General features: G+C 43.1%; 1 protein-coding gene across 1 annotated transcript in view; it reads right to left on the bottom strand.

Annotated features, from left to right (window-relative positions):
• The window catches only part of OLFM4 (olfactomedin 4), a 29,377-nt gene extending 17,956 nt beyond the window's left edge, over positions 1–11,421 (bottom strand). Inside the window, exons 1-3 of the mRNA XM_014608335.3 lie at positions 11,312–11,421; positions 9,964–10,044; positions 1,138–1,290 (exon numbers count right to left, since the gene is read on the bottom strand). Of these exons, the coding sequence (XP_014463821.1) occupies positions 1,138–1,290; positions 9,964–10,044; positions 11,312–11,398 (321 nt within the window). The 5' untranslated portion in view covers positions 11,399–11,421. The remainder of the gene's footprint in view (positions 1–1,137; positions 1,291–9,963; positions 10,045–11,311) is intronic.
• Positions 11,422–11,926: the final 505 nt, after the last annotated feature.

The raw sequence follows: 11,926 nt of genomic DNA on the forward strand, positions 1-11,926 counted from the left end.
CTCTTTGATCAAAAAGTCTTTGCAGAATTGTGGATCTGATCCTGCCCTCTTGCAGTCAATTAAAATGTTGCTACTGAGCACAGGGGGAGCAATGTGGGACCTCAGTGTTCATACCTCACTGTCTTCATAGATGGTTAACGTCAAGTTATACATTCCTACTAAACTGATCAGGTAATTCCTATACTCAAAGGCACTGAGATTTCTGTCAAATTGCTCTTCATATCCCTACTGACAATGAATGTGTGTCAGTGAATGTGTGTTAGCTCCAGTTATTTCAAAGCAAATTATTTCAACTGAAAATATCTCTTTATAGGATCCTGCATACCCACGTTGTTGTGTTTTTTATGCATAACTTCTTATCTGTTCTTGATTATACCAGAAGACAGTTATGAATATTTATGGTTAGAATTTATAATTTAGTTCTGTGCCTTTTTCTGCTGATTAATTCAAGGACACTTCATTTCATAAGATGCCTGGTTGCTGGAGCAAACACTTTCTCCTGGACACCTAATTTAAGCTCTGAAATTCTCTCCTAACATAAGCCAAATGCAGATCCTTGTACTCATAAGCTGTTTCGCTCAGGGTACTTCAGCCATTGAGATATTTGTGGGTTTAACTGGGTTCTGTGGGATTTAAATGCTTGTACCAAAGAAACCAAGTAGAATGAGGCTAAGAAGTTTGTCTTTAAAAAGAATGCATAATTTGGTCATCTCATTGCTCGGACTTCAGATGTTGAAATATTTTATTTTTTCACCTTTTAAGACTATGGAGGAGTCAGGAAATATATTTTTACCCATTTCTTTAGTCTGGCTGGAATTTACCATTGCCATCTTTTCCTCACTCCCTCTCCTAAGCTGGCTACATACAAATAATAACACAGAGGATGCAGGGTTCCTGGCTTCCTATCAGGCAAGCCGTATACAATAATCACAGACAAGCAAGTATTGTGCATATAATGTGACATTGCAAAGAATCAATTCTATGCTATAGGGCTGTATATATTATATTTAATCAACTTGTATTATTATACAACTCTTTTCTGAAAAGTACCAAATAATGCTGACTGCTATACTCTTTCAGGATTACCCATTTTTCCCTTAAAATACAATTGGCAGGTACATAAAAAGAACACCTTACTTTAGACAGTTCACTCTCAAATTTCTGCGACAGGGTTTGGGCTATGATTTCCAATTGCTCAACCTTCTGCACAGGAAATGTAGTGTCTGGCAGGTACACGGAGCACTGGCATATTCCCTGGTCATCCAAAGAACCGGACACGTTGGAAAATAGCTGTAATTATAAGTATATATAATAAAAGTTAAAAAATGTCAATATTTTACTTGGAATCAACAGGTAAAGTCTGACAATAGTTCCTCAAGTAACGAAAAAGTTAAGCTGTAATAATAATAATTATAATAATGATGATAATGATGCCACTGATTAGATAAAAAGTGTTATGATTTTTACACCTTTCTTCCAATAGATTCAAAGGGTCTTCTGATTAGTTCAGCTTCACAACTCCTCTATGGAAGTAGTTAAATATCATTATCACTATTTTTCAACTGGGGAAACTGGGCACATCTACGCAAGATATTTATTGCACAATTAACTAATTAGATACGCAGTAAACACCTCGACATCTACACATGCACCCCTATTAGGCTGAATTAAACTAATTTGCTATGCAGCAGGCTAGTACTGCTTAAATACAATACAATACTAGTAAATACAAGTACTATCCTGCTACAGAGTAAAAAACTCCACAGCAGCACACGTGTAGATGTTGGAAGGGGCTGGCTGGAGCACGAGAGTACTTCAGTGAGGGGGCTACCAGCTGGCTAGCCCCACACTGAAGCACCCTTATGCCCTAGTCAGCCCCTCCACCACAAGTAGAGCCAAGGAGAGCAGCCCTGGACTGGCAAGCTGACCAGTAGTATCCGCTGCCAGCTAGGGCTGCTCTGACCCAACTCCACATGCTGCGCATGAATAAACTTCAGACCTGATTACTCCAAAGTTAATTGCTCCTGGGCACATGTTCAAATGGCATGCCCAGGAGCAAAACAGTCCAAAGCAATAAGCTCCAGTGTTTATCCATGCACAGTAATAGCATGTGTAGACGCACCCACTGAGATACAGAAAGGTCCCTTCTAGTCCTATGGCCTACATTCCTAAAAAAGTTAAGAGGTTTTTCGTAAGGATAAATTAGCACATGTCAGATCAGAAAATAATAATAGCATTCACAATAAACATTTAGGTCTTACAGGCCCTAGGTATACAACAATGTTATATTGGTGTAAACCACTTTTTGAACAGTTGAAAAAAGGGAGCAGACATGCTATATATAGACCTACACAGCTGTAACTTACTAAAATCCAATATAATGTAGCCCCAGAAAGAAACAGCATCCATGCAACTTACAGAGCTATAAGTAACTTTTGTCTGCAGTTATCCTGGGGTAATCATTTGCTCAGTGCAAACAAGAAATTACCTGCCCTCACACAAATGGTGAAGCACTGTAATAGTACCTATTGCGGCAATTGCCCCTGGATAACTGATCATTACAGGCAACCCCCAATTAGCGCTCTTAATTGGTTCCTGTTAAACCAAGCATTAAGCGAAACTGAAAGTATCTGACGACCCAAGATGGCAACCGCAATAGTTTTTAATGACCCAAGATGGTGACTGCGAACATTATAACAAAACTCGCTGTACACCAAGTGGAATCAGATATCAATTTTAAATGAGCGTTATAGTGAAATAGTGTTAAGTGAAACAGTGTTAAGCGGGGGTTGCCTGTATTCCCCTCCTTGGTCCCAATGTAATTTGCATCAGTGTACACACCCAACGTAAATTATTACATTGTCAATGTCTGATAAGTACAGGACCATCTGGTGTATTTTGATCAGACCCATTCAGTGTTTTTCATCCATAAACTATAAGTGGTTTACAAAATCTGGTTCAGATTTGACTGATAAAAGATTCTATCAACATTGATCTTTCCCAAGAAGGAATTTTATTTTAACTAAGCCACATTTCGCAATGAGGAAATGTTTAACCTGCAATCCCTAGAACGCCAATTCTGTACTCATCCCTAAGCACATGCAAGGTGAAGGTTTAAAAGCTCAGACCCAAACTGTAATAGCTTATGTGCCACTATTTTTTATTGCTACTACAGGATATGAAGGTACTAGCAACCCTGCACCCCTATGCCTTCCATCAGTGGCTTTTCAGGTTAGTTTGTAGACCTAATTCCCAAGACCTTGGCCTAGCTCACCATACCCTCACATTCCCCAAGCTCCAACCTGAAATGTCAATAGAGAACTCTGGGAGGATGGAGTCCCTAGGTTAATCTAGGAACTAGGGCTAGCCTCAAGGATCAAGGACAACAAAAAGTCCTTTTTTAAATACATAGGGAGTATGAAGAAGGCACCAGGTAATGTGGGGCCCCTGCAGGATATGCTTGGCAATCTGGTAGTTGCACCAGAGGAAAAGGCAGACCTTTTTAACAATTCGCTTCCATTTTTATGTGCAGGGACTGGGACTCCACCACTGAGATTCAGGATGGAATCAGGAGAGAGACTGCCAGGCCTAGGGTCAGGGAGGACTGAGTTAGGGAACTTCTGGAGGGGCTGGACGTGTTCAAATCAGCAGGTCCAGATGCCAGGGTGTTGAGGGAATTGGTAGGAGTTATCACGGAGCCCCTGGCACAGCTTTACAAGCACTCATGGTGCTCTGGCCAGGTGCCAGATGACTGGAAAAGAGCCATTGTGGTACCCATTTACAAAAAAAGGGAGGAGGGAGGACCTGGGCAACTATAGGCCCGTTAGTCTTACTTCGAAACTGGGGAAGCTCTTTGAGAAAATTATCCAGGAGCACATCTGTGAGGGACCAGCAGTGGGGAGGATGCTCAGGGGCAACCAGCATGGGTTCACTAGGGGCAGGTCCTGTCAGACCAACCTGATTGCTTTCTACGATCAGGTCATAAAATCATTGGATGCAGGTGTCACGGTGGATGTAGTCTTTCTGGACTTCAGGAAGGCCTTTGACACTGTCTCTCACCCCATTCTCATTAAAAAGCTAAGTGACTGCGGCATTGATGCCTACACAGTCAGATGGGTCGTAAATTGGCTGAGGGGCCACACCCAGAGAGTGGTGGTGGATGGGTCATATTCAACCTGTAGGGATGTGAGCAGTGGAGTCCCCCAGGGCTCAGTCCTCAGGCCTACACTGTTCAATTTCTTTATTGGCGACTTGGATGAGGAGGTGAAAAGCACCCTGTTCAAATTTGCTGATGACACCAAGATTTGGGGTGAGGTGGGCATGGTAGGAGGGAGGGACAGGATACAGCTGGACCTGGACAGGTTACAGGGGTGGGCGAATGAGAACAGAATGGGATTCAATACTGACAAGTGCAGGGTACTGCACATGGGCAGTAAGAACCAGCAGCATATCTATAGGCTGGAGAATTCCCTTCTCAAAAGCACAGTAGCAGAAAGAGATCTTGGAGTCATTATCAATTCCAAAATGAACATGGGCTGCCAATGCAAGGACACAGTCAGTAAGGCTAATCACACCTTGTCATGCTTACACAGATGCATCACAAGCAGGGCCAAGGAAGTGATCCTCCCCATCTATGCGGTGCTGGTCAGGCCGCAGTTGGAGTACTGTGTCCAGTTCTGGACGCTGCACTTTAGGAGGAATGTGGCCAGCATCAAGAGGGTCCAGAGGATGGCCACTTGCATGGTCAGGGGGCAGCAAGGCAGACCCTACGTGGGGAGGCTATGGGACCTGAACCTGTTCAGCCTTCAGAGAAGGCTGAGAGGGGACCTGGTGGCCATCTATAAACTTACCAGGGGGGACCAGCGGGGAATGGGAGAGACCCTGTTCCCCCGAGCACCTCCCAGAGTAACAAGAAATAACAGCCATAAGCTGTTTGAGAGTAGGTTCAGGCTGTACAGTAGAGGGCACTATTTTACAGTCAGGGCAGCTAGGATCTGGAACCAACTTCCAAGAGAAGTGGTGCTGGCTCCTACCTTGGGGGTCTTTAAGAGGAGGCTGGATAGTTACCTAGCTGGGGTCATATGAGCCCAGTATTATCTCCTGCCCAGGGAAGGGGGACAGACTTGAAGATCTACTTAGGTCCCTTCCGACCCTACATCTATGAATCTATGTATCCATGAATCTGTTCTTGGTCTGGCCACAATACATAACAGTATACCACTTCCTATGCTCAACAAGAAGCTATTCTGACACAATAGAAGGACAAAAAGGATAGCAGAAGATCAATCTGTCAGGACAAGGAGCTTCTTGGATGCCTCAAAATCACAATTAAAACATCCAGAAAATGGAAGGAAGAGGATGTCGCTAAGGAAATATACCAAGAAATAACAAGAACTTTCAGGAAGAAAATCATGGAGGCAAAGGTAAAAAAATGTTTTACACTTGGCAAAGGGAATCAAGGCCAACAAGAATAAATATGTTGGTCAGAAAAGAAAGACTAAGAAAGCTATCGGTCTAGTGCTAGATAGTTCGGTCAAGCTCTTAATGTAAGAAATAAATAAGGCAGAGCTGCCTCATAGCAATTTTGACTCAGTCTTCAAAAAAAAAACTTGCAATCAGGCAGCTAATAAAAATTATGTAGAGGAAGAAGGAGAAATGCAGATGCTTAAAAAGAAACCGTTAGAGAGTTTTTGATTGATTTGAATGAATTCAAATCAGTAGGACCTGATGAACTTCATCCCAAGATACTGAAGGAACTGGCAGGAACTGATTTAACCAACCCAGAGGCTAGACAGTCTTGATTCTCCACTTAGAGTCAAACCCATTCCCATATTTGGAATCAAGAAGGAATTTTACCTCGTGGTCAGCTTGACACTGACCATGGGATTTTCTGCCTTTCTCTATAGCAGGTAGGGCATGTGTAAGCTAGGACACCAATAACTTAGCACCTTCAGGATTTAAATGGTATATATCCACTGCGAAGACTTAGGCATCTACAATATGATTGCTCAGAGCTCCAGTATGGAACTGGAGATCAGCCTGTTGAGAGTCTCTGGGTTAAGGTTAGAGGGGAGAGAAATAAGGGTCATGTCATGGTGGGGGTCTGCTATAGGCCACCAGACCAGAAGAAAGTGGTAGATGAGGCTTTCTTCAAATAGCTAGCAGAAGTTTTCCAATCACAGGCCCTGGTTCTCATGGGGGACTGCAATCACCCTGACATCTGCTGAAGGGCAATACAGCAGTGCACTGGAAATCCAGGAAGTTTTTGGAGAGTGCTAGGAACAACTTTCTGGTGCAAGTGCTGGAGCAGCCAACTAGGGCCCGTGTTCTTCTTGACTTGCTGTTCACAAACAGGGAAGAATTAGTGGGGAATGAAGTGGATGGTAACTTGGGCAGCAGTGACCATGAGATGACTGAGTTCAGGATCCTGAGGAAAGGACGGATGGAGAGCAGCAGAGTAAGGACCCTGGACTACAGAAAAGCAGACTTCAACTCACTCAGGGAACTCATGGGCAAGATCCCCTGGGAAGTCATACTGAGGAGAAGAGGAGTCCAGGACAGCTGGCTGTACTTTAAGGCAGCCTTACTGAGAGTGCAGGAACAAATCATCCTGATATGCAGGAAGACTAGCAAGTATGTCAGAAGACCAGCTTGGCTTACCAGGGAACTCTTTAGTAAACTAAATCACAAAAAGGCAGCTTATAAGAAGTTGAAACTTGGGGAAAATGTAAGAGCATTTCTCGGCTATGCAGGGATGAAGTCAGGAGGGCCAAAGCACAATTGGAGCTGCAGCTAGCAAGGGATGTCAAGGGTAAAAAAAAGGGTTTCTACCAGTATGTTGGTAGCAAGAGAAGGATCAGGGAAAATGTGGGTCCCTTATTGAATGAAGGGGGCAACCTTGTGACAAAGGATGCAGAAAAGTCTGAAGTGCTCAATGCCTTTTTTGCCTCTGTCTTCAGAGGCAAAGGCAACTCCCAGACTACTGCACTGGGTAACACAGTTTGGAGGGGACATGAATAGCCCTCAGTGGTGAAGGAACAGGTTAGGGACTACTTAGAAAAGCTGAATATGTACAAGTCCATGGGGCCAGATGGGATGCACCCAAGGTTTCTGAGAGAGTTGGCTGATATGATTGTAGAGCCATTGAAAAATCACGGCAATCAGGAAAGGTCCCAGATGATTGGAAAAGGGCAAACATAGTGCCCATGTTTAAGAAAGAGAAAAAGGAGGATCCAGGGAAGTACAGACCAGTCAGTCTTACCTCAGTCCCTGGAAAAATCATGTAGCAGATCCTTAAGGAATCCATTTCTAAGCACTTGGAGGAAAAGAAGTTAGGAACAGTCAGCATGGATTCACCAAGGGCAAATCATGCCTGACCAACCTGATTGCCTTCTATGACAAGATGACTGGCTCTGTGGATGCAGGCAGACCAGTGAATGTGGTATACCTTGATTTTAGCAAGGCTTTTGATACAGTCTCCCACAACATTCTCGCAGGCAAGCTAAGGAAGTACAGGCTGGATGAATGGACTGTAAGGTGGATAGGAAATTGGCTGGAACATCAGGCTCAGAGAGTAGTAATCAATGGCTTATTGTCTAGTTGGCAGCTGGTATCAAATGGAGTCCACCTGGGGTCAGTCCTCAGGACAGTTTTGTTCGATGTCTTCATCAATGACCTGGAAGATGGCATACAGTGCACCCTCAGTATGTTTGCAGTTGACACCAACCTGGGGGGAGTGGCACATATGCTGGAGGGTAGAGCTAGGATTCAAAGTGACCTAGACAAATTGGAGGGCTGGGGCAAAAGAAATCTCATGAGGTTCAACAAGGACAAGTGCAAAGTCCTGCACTTAGGATGGAACAATCCCATGCACTGGTACAGGCCAGGGGCTGACTGGCTGGGCAACAGTTCTGCAGAAAAGGGCCCTCAGGGTTACAGTGGATAAGAAGCTGAATATGAACCACCAGTGTGCCCTTGTTGCCAAGAAGGCTAACAGCATACTGGGTTGCATTAGTAGGTGTGTTACGAGTAGGTCAAGGGAAGTAATAATTCCTCTCTATTCAGCACCGATGAGGCCACATCTGGGGTACTGTGTTCAGTTTTGGGCCCCCCCATGACAAAAAGGATGTGGACAAATTTGAGAGAATCCAGCGGAGGGCAACAAAAATGGTGAGGGGGTTGGGGAACATGACTGATGAGAAAAGACCGGGGGAACTGGACTTATTTAGTAGCGCTGTGCGAAGCTTCAGTCCCTGATTTGATTCAGTGGAGATTCAGCCCGATTTGGTGGCCAAATCTCCAAATCCAAATTGAATCACAGGACCCTTTAATCTCTCCAAATCAAACTGGAACCCTCCCAATCGATTTGGAGAGATTCGGAGATTTGGACATAGACACAACTTTAAATGTTTTTTCTACATACCTCTAGGTAGCAGGCGGCTCGTGAATGCTGTAATGCTGGGGTGCATGGAGTGTCCCACAGAAGCACGGGGGGCTCCCCAGCGCGTTCAGTAGCAGACCCGGAAGTAGACCAGATGACCAACACTTCAAGGTCCACTGGGGAGCATGTTGGGGGGCCCCCCAATGCCTCCCCAGCTTGGTGACTAGTGCCTCCTGGGTCTGGGGGTGGCACCCAGGGTCCCCCCATGAACGATCGCCAAGCCAGGGGGGCACAGGTGGGCCCCCCCAGTGCGCTCCTCAGCAGACCCAGAAGTGGACCAGAAGTATTTCCGATCCACTTCTGGGTTTACTGCTGAGCACGTGGAGACCCCCCACTCCTGTGGAACACTCCATATGCCCCAGCTTCACAGTGATCACGAGCTATGCTGGTACCTCAAGCTATGTAGAAAAAACTTTTAAATCTGTGTCTGTGTCCAAGTCACTGATTCTCCAAATCAGCATTGAATCTTCAGATTTGGATTCTGCCAAATCAAATCAGAAACAGTGATCTGAATCAATTAATTGAATCACTGTTCTGGATTCGGGCCGAATCTGAATCCAATTCAAATAGGGCTCGCTTCACACACCCCTATTATTTAGTCTAGAGAAGAGGAGACTGAAAAGAGACTGAATAGCAGTCTTCAACTACCTGAAGGGGGTTCGAAAGGTGATGGAAGTAGGTTCAGTGCTGGCAGATGACAGAACAAGGAGCATTGGTCTCAAGTTGCAGCAAGGGAAGTTTAGGTTAGATATTAGAAAGAATTTTCTCACTAGAAGGGTAGTAAAACACTAAAACAGGTTAGCCAGAGAGATGGTGGAAGCTCCATCCTTGGGGGTTTTCAAAACTCAGCTAGACAAACCTTTGGCTGGGACGATCTAGTTGGGGCTGGTCCTGCTTTGAGCAGGGGATTAGACTAGATGACCTCCTGAGGTCGCTTCCGACCCTAACTTTCTATCATTCTATGATTCTAAAGATTTTGGAATTAGGTGTATAAAGTGGCAGTTAGGATTAAGTTAACCCCTCTGTGGGTGTACCCCTAGGAACTTAGCAGGTCAGTTTTAACAACCGAAGAGGAGGTTAGACGAGTATCTAGCTGGGGTCATCTAGACCCAGCACTCTTTCCTGCTTATGCAGGGGGTCGGACTCGATGATCTATTGAGGTCCCTTCCGACCCTAACATCTATGAATCTATGAAGCTTAAGCCAGTTTTAGATAACCAGTTGGAAAATTCTGTTTCTGACTTGGAATTAGAGCAGATATTAAACCTCTAAATAACCCACTTTCCAATCTTGTGCATAAAAACCTAGAGCATAGCTCTTTTCGTCTCACACACCTGGATGCACACCTTGCTGGGGTTATTTGACTCCAGCAGTCTTTCCTACCCAGAGCAGGGGGCTGGACCCAATGATCTCACGAGGTCCCTTCCAGCCCTGAACTTCTGTGAATCTGTGAATCTCTGAATTTTGCATCCTAGCTCTGATGTCTACTTTGTCTTATGCAAGAATAATAAACACTGGCTTTACCACTGGTGTACTGTGAGGGTAGGGGCCAGTTGTTTCCTCAGGATGAATCAAGTCTGGAGCCACTGTAGTTGGATAAGAAGTCTAGAAAAAAAAAATTAAAAGCCTCTTAAAATGTGGCCACTTCTGTGTCCAATTCATATTTATATCATCATTACCTTCCCAAAAGCTGAGATGCATGGCTGGAAAAGAGCCTTTTTTAAAACAGATGCAAATATTCTGGTTTTGTCTGGCCGCTGTACTCATTTGTCAGGCCATGTAATCATATGGGGGACTGATAGCAATCAGCACAAGAGTTATGACAGGTATCATCAATTTTACAAATATCTCCCCAAATTATGGTGTACTGAAGGATGAGCACAATTATGAGAAACTTCTGACATACTTAGTTCCCCAGCCTCAGCTTATCATCATATTTTTACTTTAGCCTTGATTGTTCCTACAAGAAAATGCCTCTGCTCAATGGTCCAGCAACTAAAAACATTAATTTCTCTTTCAAGGCTGAATTTACCACTTGAGTTCAAAGCTCTTCCAATGCCTATCATATCTGGAAAGTAGAATAATAGATTTTTCAGTTTGGTGGTAAAATCTGAAGGGAAAAATGGTTCTAATCAAATCAAAACAGATATTTTTCCAATTTTTAAGCATGCTAAAAAAATCAGAAATTTTATTTTGGAGTCTCCCAAAACATTTCACTGGACCTAAAACAAAATGTTTCATTTTATGTTGGAGAGTTATGTCCTCGTTTTTCTTTTTTTTAATTTAGATCATTTTAAATGCAAAATGACATATTGAATTAGGAAGCCAAAATGTTTCATTTTGAAAATTCAAAACTAAAATATTTTTGACATTTTCAAAGTATCCCTTTCCTTATTAATGGGTGAAAGTCCATTTTATTAACAAATTTAGTATTCATTAAAAAAGGTTTTGGTATGAGCCAATCATGGGCGCACACACTAGCTAGTAAGAAGTTTGTCTGAGATGGTTTGGAAAGGATGACCCTGCCTTAAGCAGAGTTGGATCAGGTGACCTTTTGACATCCCTTCCAGCCCTATTTTCTATGATCCTATGATTCTAAGCTACTTTGTGTATATAAAATCTACTCAGATACTTAGTCGTCTTGTACTTGACTAACAAGACATAGAATTTGGCTTTGAGTTTATAAAACTGTGGCTAGTTTTCAAATTTATAATCAAATCCCTGCACATTAGTTAGGGGAGATATACTTTCTCCATATATCAAGAGCTAAAAATGAAGCAGACATCTCAAAATTTCCCTAAGATAATTTTAAAAGATACTAAAGCAATCTAAATAGCAGGAGGAATAAAGAATACAATATACAGCCTCTTACCGTATTTACTAGCCTGGCAAAGGCTGCATTGTGTGGAATTGCAGCTTGTACAAGGACAAACAACACGGCCACTTCTATGCACTTCATCTTCTCTGCAAACAGGTCTGATGAAAAGGGACTAGGTGAGCCTTTTTATAGTGTGCTCTGGGGATTTCCCAACTGAAATTTCATGCTTAGAAAGAGGAACTTGCACAATATTTATTGACCCTTCTAACCAACACTTATAATCCCTGTGTGCGCGTCATGCAACAGTAGTGACTGAACTACTACAGAACAAACACCAACTTTTGTTCCCTGAAGTAAAAAATTAACTACTAAACACATTTCTTTCTCATAAAAAGCCTTTCATTGTATCCACTATCTAATATTTGTTATACGGGAGGGTAGCCCAAAAGGATTAGGTTCATAGCTTACATGTAGGTGAATTTTATCCTGTGAATACAGTAATACACCCCCAGAAGCGGGGAGATATCTACTACCTTTAACTTGACTTGAATAAGTATTTTATTGTAAACTTTCACAAATTCAAGGTAAGCATTTTTTTAACAAGCACCCAGTGAACACATTGACCTTCCATTAAGCCTATAGAGCTAGATCTAAATTATTCTTGTAGGT

Source organism: Alligator mississippiensis, chromosome 1 (assembly GCF_030867095.1).
Source record: "Alligator mississippiensis isolate rAllMis1 chromosome 1, rAllMis1, whole genome shotgun sequence".
Taxonomy (NCBI): Eukaryota; Metazoa; Chordata; order Crocodylia; family Alligatoridae; genus Alligator; species Alligator mississippiensis.